The sequence below is a fragment of the Choristoneura fumiferana genome, chromosome 13, assembly GCF_025370935.1.
Source record: "Choristoneura fumiferana chromosome 13, NRCan_CFum_1, whole genome shotgun sequence".
NCBI lineage: Eukaryota > Metazoa > Arthropoda > Insecta > Lepidoptera > Tortricidae > Choristoneura > Choristoneura fumiferana.
Genome location: NC_133484.1, coordinates 9,199,377 through 9,220,724, shown reverse-complemented (window position 1 = coordinate 9,220,724; position 21,348 = coordinate 9,199,377). Strand labels below are relative to the sequence as shown.

The 21,348-nt window shown below is 36.7% G+C and overlaps 2 protein-coding genes across 4 annotated transcripts; both read right to left on the bottom strand.

Annotated features, from left to right (window-relative positions):
* Positions 1-11,499: 11,499 nt before the first annotated feature.
* On the bottom strand, positions 11,500-13,017 carry LOC141434429 (luciferin 4-monooxygenase-like). Its single transcript, XM_074096849.1, has 4 exons — positions 12,933-13,017; positions 12,083-12,303; positions 11,802-11,972; positions 11,500-11,725 (listed from the first exon to the last, which is right to left on the bottom strand). The coding sequence occupies exons 1-4, from the start codon at positions 13,015-13,017 to the stop codon at positions 11,636-11,638; spliced, it is 567 nt and encodes a 188-aa protein (XP_073952950.1). The 3' UTR covers positions 11,500-11,635.
* LOC141434365 (uncharacterized) lies at positions 12,497-21,189 on the bottom strand. 3 transcript variants are annotated; one of them, XM_074096778.1, is made up of 4 exons: positions 21,113-21,189; positions 13,588-13,794; positions 12,863-13,181; positions 12,497-12,656 (listed from the first exon to the last, which is right to left on the bottom strand). In XM_074096778.1, the coding sequence occupies exons 1-3, from the start codon at positions 21,140-21,142 to the stop codon at positions 13,173-13,175; spliced, it is 246 nt and encodes an 81-aa protein (XP_073952879.1). In that variant the 5' UTR covers positions 21,143-21,189; the 3' UTR covers positions 12,497-12,656; positions 12,863-13,172. The 3 variants fall into 3 exon arrangements, with proteins under 3 accessions (XP_073952879.1, XP_073952877.1, XP_073952878.1); XM_074096776.1 differs by lacking the exon at positions 21,113-21,189 and adding an exon at positions 14,084-14,245; XM_074096777.1 differs by lacking the exons at positions 12,497-12,656; positions 21,113-21,189 and adding an exon at positions 14,084-14,245 and having other exon boundaries at positions 12,723-13,181.
* Between the last annotated feature and the right edge of the window lie 159 nt (positions 21,190-21,348).

Sequence of the window (21,348 nt, the reverse complement as noted above, 5' to 3'; positions counted from 1 at the left end):
GCGTTATAGGTACCTACTACACAACGCACGAACCAACTAAATATCTGCTGAAATATTCGGAAAGAATTTGAAAACGCCTTGTACGAGTATATCAAGGATCTTTATCGGCGCTATCTAACTACAGTTTTAAACGCCTTTAAGTTTTTTTGCGAACTTCTTTCCGCTGGCGCTCGTGTCGTCATAGCGTGTTGTATGTTTTTATATGTTTTAGTTTTTTAAATGGGTCCCACTGAAAAACAGCGTTGCGGCTTGTAACATTATGCTGAGTGGGGGTCTGGGGCCCACTTTAAACTATTCGATGTTATTTTTATTCTTTCCATCTAATGTATTTTTATGTGTATCGAATATATTGTGTAAATAAATGTTTCTCTCTCTCTCTCTTAACTTCGATGTAGGAACCAACGAGGCGAAAGATTACGAAATCATTAGAAGACGCTAAGCAAAGTCATAAAAATGAAAGCCATTAACGGTAACAGAACAAAAATCTGTAGCAATGAGGGCTATCGCGTATGAATTCGCCGCTAGAGGCGCTAGTGTAGCGTGAGGTCTCCGAAATGTCAAATCTCATAGTTTTTGCATGAGCTACGCTGGTTTACTTATAATTAGAATAATTTTGCGAATATTTTGCATTACCTGAAATTAATTATGGCAAATATGCGTCCGGGGCAACGAATGTCTGTTTTTTGAGACAGTTTTGTCTTTTAGAAACCTTTGTCCTCCCTTTTTTCCGAACAAAACGGGGACTATGCAACACCGTGGCATGCTCGATATTTTATGGTACGGTTTTAAGGTGTATTAAATATGATTTTAATCTAAACTTTGTTTTCACGCCCGTAATAACAGACTTTGAAAGCCATACTTAAAAACAGTGCGCCATCTAGTGAGACAAAAAACGATAGCCCTCATTACCTGCACATAAACGCGAAATCAAAGAAAAGAATCCAAAATTGCTCTACGTCTAGCGCTAAAGGCACTTTGCATTCGTTTAAAGCCCATTTCAATGCTCACAACAGTTAACTGTCCAGCAATTTGAACTTCGCAGTGCTCCAAAATGGAATTTTAAATTCGCAATCGCGTTCCGGACACACGTGGGAATAAACAGCTTTTTGTGTCTATGCTTTTGCTTTGCGACAAATATTTTCTGTCTACTTTACTGGCAAGCTGCGAAACTGTAAGCGAGTTCGGCAAACCGTAAATTGAATGCAACTCAGAAAATGGAAAAGCCACGGATGTCTCAAACAAAAGATCTGAGAATTGAGATACCGTGAACATTTTACTTGACATTTCCAGTACAGTCAATAGTATAAATTATCTGACACAACAAAGCGTGCATAAATATCTAATAGTTAGGACTCTATTTCTAGGGCCGGTAGGACGTGTCAGATATTTTTGCATAGTCTGCTGTGGCACACATTATTTAATATAGAGGTGACTGTATTTTAATTACCCATAATGCCTACAGCAGTTATTTCATGCCTGCAGTAAAGCCGTAGCAGTAGCTGTAGTCAGCTCAGCATCAAAAGTTGGTTACTTTTGTAATTTGTTGTTTTACAGCCACGTGGCTACATGGCGTTTCTATTATGTAGCTATCTTTTATCAAATTTTTCCTTGATTGAGGTTACTTACTAGTTGGAAATCTGAAGTTACCTTCTTCGAATCCTTTTTTTAACTCAGATTTTTTATTGAGAGCGTACCTACTTAGCGCCATAATAATGTGATAGAGTAAGAAGTAATCAGCTAGTTTTGATGCTGACTGTACTTATTTAATATCGATGCCTGTAAGTAAATCTTCTCAATAAAAAATCTGAGTAAAAAAATGGATTCGAAGAAGGTAACTTAAAATTTCCAAGTAGTAACCTCAATCAAGGATAGCTACATAATAGAGCAAGTGTGCTCGTGGCTCGAATTAGCTAAGTAAAACATAGGTACATACCCATGAACCTAGAAAATGTCACTACACTAATATACTAGCTGCCTACGCAAAAGCTAAAAAAACATAAAATAAACAATAACATTAATTTGTGTAAAGGAGAAGTCAAGTGTCACGTTTAATTTGAGTTGGTAAGTACAGAAATTACTATTTCTAAAATTAAGGAAGTTCACATGTAACCAAATATTTTTTTAGGAACTGTTATACCAAAACTTCCTTTAGCGCCGGCTAGCTATTCCCTACGAGTAATGTTTTCACCCGCTATAGCCTTAAGAGGGTCGCTGGCGGCGGATGGATGCGAGGGGCTGAAAGCAGTGTTGTGGCGCGCAATGAAAGAGGCCTATGTCCAGCAGTGGACTGCTGTAGGTTGATGATGATGATGATGATGACCCGCTATATATAGTGAACAATGTATTTCCATCGGGAAAAGTCAGATTTCAATCAGAATATGACAGCACTCGAAGTGCCAATCAATTAATGAATGACATTTACATTCATTCGTTTATTTATTTGCATTCATTTATTATCCATTCTCATGGAACCTTATTACTTAGTATAACTTTTGCCCGCGACTTCGGTCGCCCGGATTTAGTATGTAGTTTAAAACTTTTTGATTCCACAGGAACCATACATTATTTCTGGATAAAAGGTAGCCTATTATGTTACTCGCGTTCCTGCCGTGAAGCAAGACAGCCGGTGAACAACTGGCAACGCATCTGCAATAACCCTGGTGTTGCAGATGTTTTTAGGCGGTGGTGATCTCTCTGAAACAGCCCCTAAATGTCAAAACGGCTGTACGATGAGTACTGAAGCTTATTGAGTGAGCACAATAAATACGAACTTTAACGATAAAAAAAATACAAACATTTGAACATAGAACCTCCTCCTTTTTTGAAGCCGGTTAAAAATACGATAGAAAACGATTATCCTACGTACTACATCTGCAAGGCTACTACGAAACTCGTAACTCGAAGTTCGTGTCGTGCGGTCCCTCTCGCTCTCGTATCAAACAGTGTAAGTGTCAGAGGGACCGCACGACACGAACTTCGAGTTTCGAGTTTCGGAGTAGCCCAGCTGGCCCTATAGGTACTACGAAAAGTGCAAAATTCGAACTTCGTATCGTGCCGTTCCGCTGACGTGCGCTTATATTATTTAATACGAGAGTGAGAGCGATGGTACGACACTAACTTCGATAGTAGTACCTAGCCCCTCTGTATCTACGAGTTCCTAACTAGTTTATTCAGTTCACGTTTAGTTCACTAGTTTATTCAGTGACGCCAGTCGCAAAGACGTCGGCTTTCCAGCCTGTTATTAGGACATGCACAGTGATTACATTGATTTATATGCATGAGCTATAAATGATGCATAATTGGGCCCTTGTTTTTTACTTTTACCGTTTAAGTTGGCTGTTATAAATCATCGTCAAGTGAACAACGATAACTGTTCCTACCGTGATGATAAATGGGGTTAATCGAGATCGCGCGTAGATACTTATATGGTCTATCTGTATCAGAACCATTAACAGACTGTGACGCCCATAGACTGAAATGAAATTAAAGCAGATTAAGTAGGTTATAAAGCATATCCAAAAGATTATGTATCTACAACGTGTCTCTACGCTCTGGACTGGACAATGACCGAAATCCCGGCGAGTAGGTAGAGTTTCTTCTCAGAAATGTTCTAATGTTGTCGATTATTTGATTAGATCATCATCCCAGCCTATATACGTCCCACTGCTGGGCACAGGCCTCCTCTCAGAATGAGAGTGCTTGGGCCGTAGTTCCCACGGTGGCCCAGTGCGGATTGGGTACTTCACGCGCACCATTGAATTGCTTCGCAAGTGTCTACGGGTTTCCTGACGAGGTTTTCCTACACCGTAAGCTCGTGGTAAATTTCAAATGTGATTTCGCACATGAATTTGGTGCGAGCCGGGGTTTGAACCCACGATCCTCTGTTGATACCTATACTCTTTTCAACATGGTTTCCCATTACTTATATATGACTTTATAGTTACTAATTTGACGATAGTTTAAAACGGTTTATATTTTACAGAGACCAACGTGACTGAGATTATATCAGTTTGGAACTAACATTGGTAATATTTAGTAATAACTAGCTTATTTTATGATCCTATAAAACACATTAAATAGGTAGCTACCGCCAAGCACGACAAATTTTCATTTTCACGACACTGCTCGAAAATGTGGCCATAGATAACCTTCAGTACCCAAAACCAAAACTGCCTATATATGTACATTTAACAGCTGACTCATTGACTCATTACAATGTAACACATTACGAAAACAGGTCGTATCAATACATGTATTTCATAATACGATACGACTTTTTAGAATATAATTTCTGAATTTCATTCCTGGCGTGCTGAAACGACAATTGGACCAATCAAAAGTAAACGTCTGCTGCATGTGAAATTAACTTGACCAATGAGAATGCGTTATTCATGACTTTTATCAGGTGTTTTTTTTAACGCATAATACGCAGTTACTGGATTGTTATTGTTTGTTTGTTGATAAATATTTTTTATTTCCTCACAGTGATCGTGAAAAGCACAATGTTTAGTCTCGGCCAAAAGTGCAACAGATGATCTCGTAATCGTAGAGAAGGTACTTTCAAGCCTCTACAACAATGTACTATTAATGCACATAAAAATGGACATAAGCCAGTTTTCTGCCGCATACCTCAATTTTCACTTAGCAATATCAAACTCTGGGCCTTATCAGATTTGCGATTTGCGGCCAGTTGAAAGCGAGGCGAGCTCGTAACGAATTCGCCGCGAGCGCGTAACGAATTCGCTGTGTACTTACTCGCGGGAAAATTCCAACGGAGTCCCAGCTCTAGACGCAGCAAATTCGCTGCGCGCTCGCGGCGAAATCGTGACGCACTGTCTGCGAAATCGTTACGCGCACGCGGGAAAATCGTTACGCGCTCGCCTCGCTTTCAACTCGCCTGCAAATCGCAAGTATGATAAGGCCCTTAGTTTAACACTGGCCTTAAACACGTTAGTGACCAGTGCAAAATTTCCAAAATGGCTAAATCATTCACGTAAATGCAATTTTCTCGTATTGTAGGTAGCAGTGCCGTGTGTTGGTAGGGCTGCACGGCGGGGCAAGAGGCTAGGGCGGCCGCTCGTAAAATTGCAACCAACCCTGGGGGCGACGTCTCAAGACCGTGCATTCTTATGCTCGCGTAGACAACCCTGGCTATGCAGAAGCATTATAATACAATATTACAATGTATTATAACATAATGCAATGTCAAATTCAACCATAGTTCATAAAATTTTGGGGTTGGGAATCTATGCTATTTTTTTCCTTTTTTTTATTTTTTGACGGTGGAAGCATTCTACACTTCCACTGAACGTAGATATACCTGTTAAGATGTTTAGTTTTAGTTTCTTAAGTCCGAAATAATAAAAAATCCTGTAATTGTAATGTAATTTGTTCGTACTTATTTATTTTATATTGTTTTGAAAAAATGACTTTCTGCCAAGTTTCTTGCGGTTTATTCTTGGCACGGTGTTCTTTCCGAAAGCGCTGGTAGTAAAAAAAAGTGACATGTAAAAGACTCCTATGCGGCCTACTTGCTGAATAAACGGTTTAATTTAAGTTGGTTTTAGTAATTGAAGTCCGTAATTCCACCTACTTGATTTAACTCTACACTCATAAATTTGCAGGTGGTAGGACCTTGTGCAAGGTCCGCCCGGGTTGCTACCACCATCTTGCTCGCTAATCCTGCCGTGAAGCAGCAGTGCTTGCACTGTTGTGTTTCAGTGTGGAGAGTAAGACAGCCGGTGAAATTACTGGCACTTGAGGTATCCCATCTTAGGCCTCTAGGTTGGCAACGCATCTGAAATACCCCTGGTGTTGCAGATGTTTATGGGCGGAGTTGATCTCTTACCATCAGGAGACCCACTTGCTCGTTTGCCATCCAGTCGAATAAAAAAAAAAATAGAAAATGTGAGTTGCCCTTCTTTGTTGTTAAAAAAAAGGAAATCATCTGCAAGTTTATCAAGTACTGTGCCATCAAGGAATCAGCCAGGCTAACAGCCGGGGCTCGGGCGCCGGGGTCATAAAACTACTTCCCCCACGTATCGCGACACTCACTTTCTTACACGTTTACACAATACTTTCCGCTGCAAGAAAAGAGCGATTTGATGTCCGATTGCTGTAGATACTTCGAAGGTCAAATGCTCTTTTTTTTCGCTGCATGGGCACGAAGGTCTTATTTGTCAAATATGCGGTCGGCGCTGTCGCTCCCGAAAGGACGCTGAAAATGAAATAAATGAATCAACTACAAAAACCGCGAAGTTAAATTTCTACCCGTTTGAAGTCTTGTTATAATTTTTCTTTAATATACATACAAGGTAAGCTAAAGTTTTGTTATCGTGGCTAAAAGACAGAGCTTTCATCTCTACAACGCGTTATTATTTGGGAATTTGTTAAGTTATTAACCATTGGCAATAAAAAACTGTGAAATGTTCCATCAATATCCATCGTGCATTTCCATTTCGATTATGATTGGTACTTTATTATTATTAATGGAATGAAACTCTTTAGTTTCTCAGATACCGATGTAATGACTCAAAGGTAGCTATTTCACTTCATTAGAGCATATCGTAATGAGTTAAGTAATAATTCAAATTGTAATGGATTCAGTCAAAGGGCATTCTTGAAATAAAATTACAATTTAACTTCTTGATGTTCTAATATTAAATAACTATTCTAAGAAGTAAGGAAGTGACACATTAGTGCCGTCATTTAGTAAAATAAACTGGTTAGGATTGGAATTTATTTAGCAATAAAGAGATGCGTAAATAATTCATGAAATTTAAAATATTTAAATTATGTTTATACCTAATCTAACTGACATCGCCACAAATATGTTTTCGTCAGATAACTATTATTAATAATTATAACATTTGTTGTGACAGAATTTCTGCTAGTTCTTAGCTTGTGTACTTATTGGCCAAATAATTAATGATAAAATGATGATATTCCTTCGTCATTTAGTTTCATCTCCGGCCTTTGTACGTCACACTGCTGAGCACAAGCCTCCTCTCAAAATGCGATGACGATGATAATGATGTAGTTCCCATGCGGGCCCAAAGCAGATTGCGAACTTCGCACACCCACACCACAAAAATTTCACGTATTTCCTCACGATTTTTACTTCACAATGAAGTTTAAGTGTAAGTGTAATTTTGCTCATCTTCAGTTGTCACTTAGTCTAATAATTACAAAGTACCACAATTACAAACATTAGGTACTGATTAAAAGTTACGACACCAATCCATAGAGTGAGCAAAAACTTTGGTAACTTTAAAATATTTTATTCAATTTCATTTCTACTAAATCACAACTAAGGCCTCAAGGGAAATTTTTCATTTAAATTGGACAGGAAAAACTCGAGTAAGTATATTAATCAAACGGAATAATCTACGGGAAAATATAACGAGAAGATTTTTTTATCCTTGTCCTAGTTTACGGACTGTAGTTTTTTAATAAACTTCGTACCAATAAGTTGGTTTAATTGACAAAAGAAAAAATAACTGTCCAGTATTTTTTCATGATCTAACTGACCCAATTATCTTATTTTATAGGAATTTAATGTAATAGTGAACATAGATGTGGTTTATTATGACGAAGCACGCTGCCTTGTAAATGCCTATTTCTTTAGACTTGAAGATAGTCTTTATTGTTCAAGGAACATCTGCAGACAGTGAATTCCACTCCGGTTAATAATAAAGTATCTACCTACCAGGGAAAACGCTTTGGGCAAATTTTGGGGATGCCGACGACATAAGACTGTGTATCTTTAGTCGACAGTTGAAAGACACAGCCTGAGTTAATAACATGGTGCAGTTCCTAAACATACTCCAAAATGTAACCAGTACCTACTATACTGATATGCGTCGAAATGCGGGTCTCGTTCAGCTTTAGGTTTATTATGAACAGTATTATTGGTATCTAAGTAGTCAGCAAACCAAGGTGTTTGATGATAATGATGATGTTATTTGTTGTAATTGTAACAGGGCTCGCAAAAGAAGTTTCCATCTTCAACCAGTGCTTAGACAAAATTTATTAATCACAATATAGGTAAGAAGCAAAGTGCTGCAAATTTGACACAATAAGATTATGGCTGTGTTGTACCTAATGTAATCGGTAACTTTACTGTTGTTTTAATATAGTACCAGTCCTCGCAGTACATAAAAATGCAAAACATGACGTAGAAAGATAATTTTACATTCAAAGTAATTTAAGCATAATCACATTTAGAATCAAGATTCAACAAAGTTACTCGTATTCCGAATCATAAACGTAAATTAAAACGATTCTGACATTTGTAGCCCTCAGTTTCACGCTCACGTTTGCCTTTATTATTTTTCTTGGATTACGGTCGACGTCGACAAACATTAAAATATATTTAATAGCTTCCAATGTTCTCACCTCAGCTCGAATAGATGTCTCAAAATAGAATTCTCCTTCACGTAATTACGAAGTGTCAAATGTTATTAAAACTGTTTTAGTTTGCAGTCGTCGTCTGACAACCGTTTCGTTTTTTAATATCAAAAATAGATACGCGGGAAATTCCTTCGAAGCACCATAAGAAGCACGTAATAGCTTGTCTTATGCTTGTCAACAAAACGACATTCATAAACCTAACTCATTCTTAATGTGTTACACATTTGTATGCCCCAAAGAGGAAAAAAAATGCGAAAATGCTTCCGGAAAAGAAACTGCTCGTTACAATGATTTATGTTTGTGAAAAAAGATGTTCAAATAATCCAAAAAATGTGTACATCGTTATGTGTAAGTAGAAGTTGAAATAAATAACTGTACAAGGTGGAACTTGATTCCACTTCGAAGGAAATTAGTCTGAAAGCTGAAGTTAGGGAAATTTACAAGTGAATAAGATGAGGACGATCCTGAATGTGTAAGGAGCCAGCTTCAATTCCTAGAGACCACATTTATATCTGATTCTGAATTTTGACCAATTTGGACGTTTAATTTGGAAGGCTGATAAAAAAAAAAACTGATAACACCTAGAGGTTTAATTTTTTTTTATATGACACGATATAAACTCTCAAGGTCGCAAATGAGATAATTGATTTAAACCCTTTTAAAAAATAATAAAAATATATTACCGTCCAAAACGTAACGAAAATTGACTATTTTTTTTGACCACGAGTACTTAATACCTTATTATTTTCATGCTATTTAACTTCTCATGATCATGATTTTGTTTAAACGATATTTTATGAATATAACGATAGTCCTACCGATTGCGGAATCATGATAATCAAATAATTTTCATGTTTTATATTTATTTCTTTTCACGTGCCAAAAACCACGTTTTCGTTACGAATACTTAGGTGACGCTTTTTAAGCTACCTTTAACGCCAATTTCGGTAGAAATTTGTTTTGTACACTGGCAACTAATACTCTAATAGGGCAACATCGATGAGATAAATAAATCTCATCAGTTTGTTGACAAACAGCCATCAAAAAGTGACGCGGAGGTTTTTTTTCGAAAAAACGTCGAAAGTGCTTGTTCGATTTTAAGGGTAAGTAGTGATTATTTTAACTGGTGTTTTTTCATACGATAGGGTAATCTTTTCCATGTAAGTGGCATGTGTTATTATGTTCAAAATGTGTTATTCACCATGATAAACGATTTTTTGTATAAAATACGTTACACTTTCGTTACGATTACGTTACATTTTTACAAAATGCTACGTATTTTGTACATAACGTAACGAAAAAATGTGGTAAAGGGAAGTTCACACAGAAAATTCTAACTTACACCAGTTTATTATTAGGTTTCCAATGACTGCACGCACAGTAAGTTAGTTAGATGGATATTTTGAAGTTAAATAAATTTTAATCTGTAGGTGCAGGGATCGGCACGAGAATTGTGGCGAGTTCTGTATTCACGTCCTGCTACATGCATAGCGTATTTAAAGTGAGAGACAAACGGAGAGATTCACTTACCTACTTAGTTCATTTGTTACCTAAACTTAATAATCATAATAATTTATTTCCAAAAACATCTTTTTACATTGTCCACTTAACTAAGATACTACTCCTAAATTGGTAAAACCTGTGATTTAGGGTTTTGGCCATTTCTTTGAGGTATTTAATAGCTTGTACAGTCGAAGTCACAAGCATGCTCACAACTAGGTGGTAGGACCTTGTGCAAGGTCCGCCCGGATTGCTACCACCATCTTCCTCGCTAATCCTGCCGTGAAGCAGCAGTGCTTGCACTGTTGTGTTTCGGCGTGGTGAGTAAGACAGCCGGTGAAATTACTGGCACGAGGTATCCCATCATAGGCCTCTAGGTTGGCAACGCGTCTGCAATACCCCTGGTGTTGCAGATTTTTATGGGCGGTGGTGATCTCTTACTCATTTGATCGTTTGCCATCCAGTCGAATAAAAAAAACCACATCCAAATTCGTTATGCTTATAAATGTGCACCTTATTGTCAGTGTTAGAGAGGCATGTAAAGATACACTTTTGGAAAGATGTTCGTCAACTAGAGGGTACTCTACTTCCACATTCTCATGTTTAGCTCTATAGATCTCATATAGGACAGATTTAAGATCAGTATCGTCAGAAAGTTCTAGTAAAAATAAAAACTTCACTTTATTATATGAGATGTATTTTTTTTTCATACATACGTTATCTAATGGGAATTTTTACCAGTTTGATCTAGGCTTTATAAAAATTTGCGTTACGTTTTATGGTAACGTCACGTATTTTTTTTATGTATTTCTATGTCATATTGGTCAAAATTCGCGGCCTTACCCTTATATCTTTTCTGATTTTGAACGTGTTCTAGTTACGGCATCCTCATCTTCATCCTTACTAGTCCTTACTAATATTGTAAATACCAAAGTAACTCTATCTGTCTGTATGTAACCTCTAACTTGAAACCTTAAGAAAGGCAAAGGAACTTTTTATCTCGGAACATTTTAGATAAATTATGTTATATTTGTTTATCGTAGCGATAAACGAATTCTTGGCAAACCAAGTCAAAAAGCCAGTATTTAATATAACAAGTTGTAGCCGTCATACAAATACTATCCGAAAACTCGTTCCCCTCGGTAGTACTTTTCAGTTCAACATCGCTATAATTCTCAGTATCATTTGCAGTCGTTTGTATGTGCTGGACATATTGCGTTGCTACGAAACTTTCCCCTAGCCAACCCTCGTTCAGTTCCAAAGATTGTTCCGTGATTGTTTTACAAGATGAGGAAGAGTTGAGAAATTGTTGAGATTGTCGATCTGCATCAGCTGTGAAATTTTGTAAATTAATTTGTGAATATTTATTGGTACATTTTGGCTTGATTAAATTAATAAATATACTTACATAGTTAGTATGTATGTATTCATAACGCTTTATTGCATTGATTTTGTTGACGCCACGATTCAAAATTTAAAAAGGAATGTCAATGCTATATTAGGGATAGGAATAATAAATATATGAACATTTACGTTGTGAAATGTAATTTATTTTTTTAAATTACTGCTACATGTTGCATTGTTTAAAAACTGTTAAGAACAGAATGCGATCTTTATATTGACACAATACACAAGATAATTGTAAAAAGAAGTAAAAAAGTAATTTACAACTAACACAGCATGGTATTCTATTCAGATAATATTTCTTTATTGAGTAGTTCCTTCAACTCACGGCGCAAAAGTTTACCTCCTTCGCTTCTTGGTATTTCCGAATTAACACAACGCCACCTCTTAATTGCATCTGAGGTGACACCTAAAAATTAATGAAACAAATTTCCATGAATTCTCTTCTCATCTACTTAAAAATAATGGTTGAATGTAGAGCATACCTGTGAAGCGACAAATGCAATCAAGTCTTCTTCAGAAACTTTACTACCCGGTTTCTTTACTACGAATGCCATGGGAACTTCATGAACCACTGGTGCTGGTCTGCCGATTACTCCAACATCAAGGACTGCAGGGTGCTGTAGCAATACGTTTTCTAGTTCTCCTGGTGACACCTTTAATTTTTTTTATTATTCTAATTATCTGTTTTACAAGAGTAAAACAAAAAAAGGAAAAGATGATTGCATCCACCCACATCCATTCAATTTGTGAGAATGGCACCAACCTTATAACCGTTCCAAAGTATAAAGTTTGAAAACCTGTCTAAGATAAAGAAATCTTTGTCTTCATCGTAGTAACCCAAGTCTCCAGTCAAGAAAAAATTGTCTTCATCTGTATAATCAGCGAGGTTAAGATTTATGTAACCTTGCGTTACTGTAGGGCTCTTTATACATATTTCACCGATCTGTTTTGGACCTAGTAGCGCTCGTGTTTTAGGGTCAACTACTTAAAAGAATAGAAAAAATCTTAAATAATTTTATATTGAAATTTTATTTTTGTAAAAAAGGCATAGTTGCACGATTTTAATTACAAAATATCACCTACTAACCTTATACACACTCGCACGCACGCACGCACGCACGCACGCACGCACGCACGCACGCACGCACGCACACACACACACATACACACACACCTTACAGTCTCTTAAAATTTGCAATGTGGTTGTAATAGGAAGATTGTAGGCGAAAACTATTTTTCTTCCTAGTGATAAAAATTTGAATGTCACAGATGTATAGATATGAGTTGACCACGAACGAATTATCAAAATAGTTTTCAGTGATGTCATGTTTTCAAAACTGAAAAATATAAATGCAATTCTTATTTGTTCCACACATATACATTATATAAAAAAACTTCGGCTAACGAGCGGTTAGGTACAGTAAAGAAAATATACGATGTGTCAAATAATGTATCAATGCAAACAATGATGTATCAAATTCACATAGACATCAATTACTAATAATTTTAACCGAACTTCTACTTCAGAGAAAGACTCACGTACCCACGTAATACGACACTACTTAGTTCGTTGAAGTGGGATCTTTTGATTCCTTTGGGCATGTTAGTTGTACCTGTTGAATAGGCTATCAGTACAGTATCACTGTGTACTTGAACAGGAACTGGTTCAAAAGTTTCCACATCCACATCTTCGTTCATTGAGACTAACGATGCCAAAGAAATTTCAAATGGCACATCGTCTACTGCAATATAGGTTTTAATGCAGTCATAGCTCATTATTAAACCCTTGTATTTATTCCAAAACGATGAAGTGTAAATCAAATATGTCGGCTTTGCCAATTCTAATCGATGTTTTAATACAGCTGAAATAAATAAACAAATTAGGATTTTACTGTTATTGTATTACGCATAACAATATGATGACGTACTTATAACACCTCAATATAGTACCTGAGCAATACAAAAAACATAGTCATATTTATTGTTTAGGGTGCTTTGTAAGTAATCCAGAATAATTAGCAGATGTTTGTGTATTTTATGTCATCAATCAAATTCATATTTAGGCACAGTATTATTTTTCTGTTATGTTTTATTCTGTAGAAGTTGCAACAAACATTTGTCAAATTAGCAAAAAAAAACCAAAATAATAAATATTGTTAATGTGCATTTAGAAAATTTAAATTATGAGATCAATTATTTATGAGAATTACTCGTACTACTTAGTATGTCTACTAGAAATGTAAAGTAATACAATTATAATTGACTTACCTGTCCCCAAAGACTCATCATATGCAGTATATGTCGCTCCTGCAAACAAAACTGCCAGAGCCGTGGGTACGTAATGTAAAAGGGTTTGGATCCAATTGCAACCACATCTCCTCTGCGTACGCCAAGCTTTGATAATGCTACGGACAGATTCACGGCATACTGTGTGGCTTCCTTGTATGTTAATCCCTCACGCGTTTGACCGTTTTCCTTTAAAAAAAACAAAATCAATCAAAATCAAAGCACAAAAAAAAACTAGGAGCTAGTCAGTTACTTCAATGTTAATATGGCAATCATTCAAACTGGACACGTTAAATCGCTATGTTAATTTGCAGAAACCGAGCTATATCTTTCACTTTTATCTAATTTTATATAAACTCATCATCATCATCTGAGGCATTACAGCCGCGGGTGGGCCTTAGCCTGGTCCAGTAAATCTCTCCAGTCCGATCTATTCATGGCTATTTTATAAACTACTATTATTATAAAGTCTACTTACTAAACAAATTTCGTTCCCCTTTACAGCACGTAGTCTATCTAACATGAATTTACTGAAACTTATATCTTCTGGCACAGGTACCGTTTGGTCTCCATATATATACATATTATTGGTGGTTTTTGTGGTTGTCGTAAAACGTAAGGTATTATCCAATTTGGAAGATTAAGCTGATGAGGAAGTTTGTTGAATGACGGAAAATTTAGATACTTCGGTTTTATATATAGGTATTGCATGATCGTAGTACAACGAAGTAATGGTTACATAACTATTGATTATATAATCTCAAGCGGACGCTATTAACAGGTTTGATATAATTAATGAGATTTCACGGTCTAAAATCCAAAGTGAGTTTGCCCTGATATCAAGTGATTACTGAACGAAAATTATGTAGGTAAATACTTAGATAACAATGGATGCTCAAATTATTAAAACCATGAACATAACTGTTTTAAGGCAACTTAAATGGGTCAAAGATAAAGTATTAAAAATGATACTGCATTTATCTTTGATGTAAAATAGTTTTCACCGAGTAAACAGAAGGTCTTTGCTTTGGATCTCGCACTATCGTTTTTTAGATGAATAAGCACACATTATACGGGTTTTTGTTTACATCGTTTATATTAAACTCACCCATTTGAAAACTGTACAAGTTATTTACGTACAATATAAGTTATGTTGTATTGTATGTAATTGATAGTTTTTGTTTCACCGGTGATTCAATATGTATTTAAACCTCTATTCTAGCTCTTCCAACCTGAAATACAGGATCTCCTAGTGCGGGCTAATAAGTTGCTTAAGGATCTATCAAGAAACTTTGTATTCATTTTAAGCTAGTTTTGTAAAAATGAGCTTTGAATAAATTATCTTGTGTGTAGATAGTGCATGAAACACTTGGCATGGTGCATGTAAATCTTTCTTGCCGGATTCTTCTCAACAGAGGTTTTTCCGAACCGGTGGTAGATTTTTTTTGACATTCATATGTGCTTGTTATAACCTAAATTGAATAAAGATATTTTGACTTTGACTTTGGCGAATTCGTTTAAAAATAATACAAAAACGCATTCAGGACAATATTTGCATGCATTTACGCGTGCCGCTACTGTCAATTAAAATGCGGAAACAAAAACAAACAACAAAAAGGAAATTCAATTTAGTTGCGTTACTTTTCTGCAAATGTAAGTACGCTGGATATCTGAAATTCTAATCAATCCTAAGCCGTGGCTTTTACGACATTTCGCGTCGTCGCCGTGTCGTACTAAAAGGAAAATCCCGCCATTTTATATTCTCGTGCCCTGATCCCAGTGGAACTATTTTACGACCTCAAATCCCGTATTCAGCTGCTTTGGAGTCCTTTTACTTATTAAGGACGGTGGTTTTAGGATAATTGTTTTTGGTGGTTGCATTTTCTCAAAATTTATTTGTAATGCGTTAGAAAAGCGACTGAAGTGAGATCTAGTACTCGACTCGAGTAAAAAAAAACAGCCAAAAGCGATTGGTTTTTTGGAATCTTTTTGTATTTTTTATTTCAAATCCAAATTTTTACTTTTACGGTCATCCCGTAAAACCGAAATTGAAAATACAAACTGAAATATAGACAAAAGGGGGAGTTCTGTTCAATTCTTAGGTGTCTATATGAATATCCAGTGCTAGCAGAGCCCCTCTCCTGAGGAAAATGTACGCAGTGTACATAGTATAGGGTTACAGACATAAAAAAAAAAAACTTTCAGACTACCTTCATAGAAAATTTCAAGCTTTTAGGACAACTAGAAAGCTTTTTTTTATTATAATGAAGTTTAAAGAGCTAGTAGACCTGAGTATTTGATATTTATTTCATATTGATACTTTCACACGTTGCTGAGAAAAAAGTCTTAATCGACAAACGGGGAACGGGGGACAGACAAACATACTGACAGCCAGATAGACGGACAGAAAAGTGCTATACAGGTTCCGTTTCCTTCTAAGGTACAGAATCCAAAAAATAACAAACGTTAAGAGAATATTTTATAATCATATTTGAAACTAACGCGATCCTAATAAGCATGGGTGCGAAATTTTGTACACCTTCCACCTAATTGACCTTCACCGAATGAAACCTTATTTTAACAAAGATAACTTGAGTTTAGTTAAGGTAAAGTACTTAAATTCCTAAAATATTGAAATATTTTTTTAAATACTGGCTTGACCATATTTATTGTTTCACCATCCATTGATTAGTGTTAACTGGCGGTTAGGTGTGATGCTGTCTCTATTTGTTTTGTTAGAATAGACGGAGACGGCATCACATTTGACCGTCAGTTAACACTTATCAATGGATGGTGAAACAGCCCCAAGTATAATAACATGCAAAGTTGAAACATGAACTTTTGCGTCAGCCATTTTGCGTCACTTAAATCTGAATTAAAAGTATCTAGACTGGTGTGATGTTGCAAAATTTATCGTAAATTAAGCTCAAAAACAGGAGGAGGGCAAAGTAGGTTAAATTAATCAAATCACGACACATGTACTACTGAATAGTCTGTCTGATATGTCATTTTTGGCGCTCTCCTCGGAGTGTGAAAGTCCCAGAGTGTTATACGGTATAGAATACACGTCAACGTCGCAAGCCTTAATAGCGAAACAAACGGGCAAATTAGCCTCTGCGCTCCCCGACAGATCCTGATTGATGGATGGCCCAAACCCGCAGCGCAACCGAACAGTCTTACGCAATTACCTAACAAAACCCCTTAGATATACGACGTCTGTTAAATTAAAATGTACGGTGAAATTGGAATTTAATTTGGGGTACGTGTTGGCTTTTGAGACATGCAGTGACGGTGATGTCATTGGAATCCTGTTATGGGAAGTTTTTTGCTAAATATAACTAATTACTTCAAAGTAAATTACGCAGTAGTAATACAATCCTTATATCATCAAAAATCTTTTCAAGAGTAATTGGTACTTGTAAAATATTGTCGGTTTTATATATCGAGATTTGTGGATGCATGTCTTGTTACTTGTTGTTAATGACAGATACACGCAACAAATTACATTAATTCGTTCTGAGAAGGTAAGTAGGTCTAATATAGTAGTCTTCTATGTATAAAATAAATCCATCCCAGCCTATATACGTCCCACTGCTGGGCACAGGCCTCCTCTCAGAACAAGAGGGCTTGGGCCATAGTTCCCACGCGGGCCCAGTGCGGATTGGGAACTTCACACGCACCATTGAATTTCTTCGCAGGTTTGTGCAGGCTTCCTCACGATGTTTTCCTTCACCGCAAAGCTCGTGGTAAATTTCAAATGTAATTCCGCACATGAATTTCGAAAAACTCAGAGGTGCGAGCCGGGGTTGAACCCACGACCCTCTGCTTGAGAGGCGATTGGTCAAACCACTAGGCCACCACGGCTTATAAAATAAATAGCTGTCTAAATTAACATCAAAGCGACATTATCATTACAACATTCTATTGTCAGCACAAAGTTCATTGACTTCGATAGCAGTCCAACAAAGCTATGACTGAGCTAATATGGATAAAGAAATAGGTTAATGACTCCCCTTTCTACACAATCAACCCTTTGCGAAGTGTCTTCATTCAAACGTAGCGATTTGATTCTGGGTGATTGAGTCGAGTTTAGTATTCCGCGTATCTATAGTTCTTCCAAACAAAACTTTTTTTGTACTAAATCAATGCTTCTACTTTCTCGCTGGTTTGCTTCAGGCGTATTCCTACTGAGGAACTTGAAAATTATTGTTGTTTTGTAATTACTTAGTATTATTTTTTTCATACGAAATCAAGGATATTGATGAAACTTGCTACGCACATAGCCTTTGACACAGAAATAAACAAAGGCTATAATCATCATCATCATAATCATGAGCAACACCGGCAGCAGTCATTACAGTATAAGTATAACCAGGTTTTATGTTTGCTTGCATGCTTGCTTGCTTCTGTGACATGCTCAGGTTTACGAGAGCGAAGCTAGAAATAAGGTTTGAAACACTTACACCCTTTAATTAAAGTAGTTAAGCATTATGTTATGTCTGTCATATTTTATACAAGAAATATGACTCGAGCGTACAAACCAACTAGAACTAAACTGTGACCGCTGTCAGCTATGCCGTCACTGGTAGGTCTTTTAGTGTACATTTTTATTTCAGTAAGTTTTTTTAGTCTGTTATATGCATTATATTCTTAACTTCCAAACTCCCGGTCTGGCGCAATATCAGGCGAGTCCTCTGCATGCACTTCCAAATCGTCCCGTCAACTCTGTCTTCCCCGACACCCACCAAGTAGCTGTTTGAACCCATTTTTGGTGCATGTGGCAGACGTGCTCAGCCCAGTTCCATTTTAGTTATCACAAAACCCGAGTACTATACAATAACTGCGGCCCAAGTCTTTCTGAGAGGTCTGTGCCCAGCAGTTGGACGTACATAGGCTGGGATGATACAATAATTTGTGAAGGATTAACGTACCGAATGGACACAGATTAGATTTTTCCAATGTACGGAATCCTGAAAAAACTTATGTGTATGGCGAAAAATATGACATTCAAGAAATGTGGGACATGTAAAGGTTAAAAAGTAGCATTCATGCGTTTAGGTCGCATCAGCACGTCACTTAAATGTCGCTACTCGTTGCATCAAATGTATAAAATAATTAGCTAAATGAGTTTTAGCTTCGATTCTGTAGTTTGAGAGATTCATCTCATCTTGACCTACATACTTCCCACTACAGGGCATGAGGGAACAGATTTGATATCAGAATGAGAGGACTTGGGCCGTAGACCCGTAGTTCCCCGGGAACAGTAGAGATTGGTAACATCACGCACACATACACACATTGTTGAATTTCTTCACAGATTTTCCTGCACCATGAAACTCATAGTAAATTTGAAATGTAATTTCGAACATTAATTACGAAAACCTCAGAGAAGCCGGGGCAGGAACCCACAACCGTCTGCTGGAGAGGCCATTTCGGGCAAACCACTAGACTACCACGACATTTTTAGACATTTATCGTAAGTGATACGTATTTCTGTATTAATTCAATTAGGTCCCCACTGAAATGTGTATACTTATTAATATTTACACTTACATTTAATAATAACGAATATTTAAAATTAGGAAATTTATTCACGATTTTCCTTTTTCCAAACAGAAATATTAAACTTCCGCGGAACATCGAGACGAGACACTACCTAAGTTTAGGTACATAGTAGATCCGATGCTTAGAAAACTGAATATTCTTTCTATTTACATTTAAGCAGCATCAAAGTAGTCCAGCAAGGTTTACTAGGCTACTAAGAGAAAAAAAGCGTCTTATTTTGAAACCTACGACTTGGGTAATATTGTTTTAGATAGAGCTTCTTGCATGTATAGTAAAGTTTGTGCCAGTGCATTATTGGAAATTCCTGAACGTTTGAAACCTTCTCGATATCGAAGAATAGCTACGTAGGTAGGCGATAGCTTGAGCTGCGATTGGAGCAAAGTCTCGTCTCGGACGTGCAAGATTTTCCGCTGGCGAGGTTTGCGTTTGTTTGGCCTTTAAAATAGATTGCTAAGGAGGAAAAGCTAACGTACCTAATACCTGCTTACCCAGGCATCGTATTATGTTTAATATATTGTATTGAATGCGGGCATGCTCATACGATTACAAATACATGTGTGTCGGGGCAGATATTTGTATGAAAAATACGAATGTTTGTTCTTGGGTCTTGGGTGTTTAATATGTATTTAAGTATGTATCTATCCATATAATTATATTTATCCGTTGCTTAGTACCCAGAACACAAGCTTTGCTAAGCTTACTTTGGGACTAGGTCAATTGGTGTGAATTGTCCCGTGATATTTATGTATTTTATGTATTTATTTATGTTGGTGGTAGGTATATACAAGACTGATAATGTATCTAGTGTGCTTAGCACTGTTTGTTCTGTTTTTGTTGTACATTTATTTTTAGCTGTAAGTAATATTAGTGTTTTGCTTCTATGAGCCATGTCTTTTTTCCACTACTGCATACCACGCAAACAATAGAGCTGGTACTTTTAAGTTTGGACTGCTTTTATTTTTATTTATTTCTGTAATCTTGATTGTGTGTGTTTGTACCAAATAAACGTTTAATCTATCTATATCATGCTGGTGTATATATCATTCGTTCTATGAGTATCAACTCGGTCATTCTTCAGACAGCCATTTTCATATGTCCACGCGCTTAAAAAATACAAGAACCTATATATATTTCATATTTTTTACATGGTGATTTTGAGGTGTACATGAATTCCCATATTATAATTCAAAACCATTTCAAAATCCATCTGGGAGAAAAAAAATGCAATAGGTACCCCATTCTCCTCAATGACACGTCGCGTCCCACTTCCGAAATAACGTACTTCATCCCAGCCTATATACGTCCCACTGCTGGGCACAGGCCTCCTCTCAGAACAGGAGGGCTTGGGCCATAGTTCCCACGCGGGCCCAGTGCGGATTGGGAACTTCACACACACCATTGAAGTGCTTCGCAGGTTTGTGCAGGTTTCCTCACGATGTTTTCCTTCACCGCAAAGCTCGTGGTAAATTTCAAATGTAATTCCGCACATGAATTTCGAAAAACTCAGAGGTGCGAGCCGGGGTTTGAACCCACGACAATCTGCTTGAGAGGCGATAGGTCAAACCACTAGGCCACCACGGCTCATGTCTTAATTACAATGAATAAAACAAGCGTATTTGGGCCAATTTTTACTTTCTTGTCGATATCTTTCTTTTCTCAGATTTCAATGCATTTTGGTGAATTTGTAAAGTTGCTTATTCTGACTATGGAAAGCCCAATTTCACACTATGCCCAAAAATTTATTCCATTGAGTTACACAAAATGTATGGAAATTTCGTAACTAAACTGAAAATTTAGTATAAAATGAGGAACTCAAAATGAAAATTAAATATTTGGTAATATCTTACCAAGATATAAAATATAATATTGCCTTTGTCCCGAGACATGTTATCAATAACGCGTCGCATAAATTTGCGCCTTTAAGTATTTATTATTCACTTACCCGACACTTAGTAAGACTGAAATGTAGCATCCTTGACTCTTAAGTAGTGAACCGCAACTGTATACAAAAGAGTAAGCACTCCAATCGCTAAAATTGGCACGTAGTGATTCCATTATCTTTGACAGTTGTCAATTCATAAAGTTCTCTGTGACTACCTGTGACTACTACTGGCACTGTCAAACACGAGTATCGAAACTGTGGCGAGTAACTTGCTATCTGTGGTTTAAAAAAACAAT

Bases quoted from the DNA above. Each gene is read 5' to 3' on its own strand.
- LOC141434429 (XM_074096849.1), bottom strand. From the start codon at position 13,017: ATGAACGAAGATGTGGATGTGGAAACTTTTGAACCAGTTCCTGTTCAA. The intron at 11,973-12,082 runs GTTGGTGCCATT...AAAAAATTAAAG, and splicing joins TACTTTGGAACGGTTATAAG to GTGTCACCAGGAGAACTAGA. The intron at 11,726-11,801 runs GTATGCTCTACA...ATTAATTTTTAG, and splicing joins TTGCATTTGTCGCTTCACAG to GTGTCACCTCAGATGCAATT.
- LOC141434365 (XM_074096776.1), bottom strand. From the start codon at position 14,188: ATGTATATATATGGAGACCAAACGGTACCTGTGCCAGAAGATATAAGT. The intron at 13,795-14,083 runs GTAAGTAGACTT...TTTTTTTTAAAG, and splicing joins AGGGGAACGAAATTTGTTTA to GAAAACGGTCAAACGCGTGA.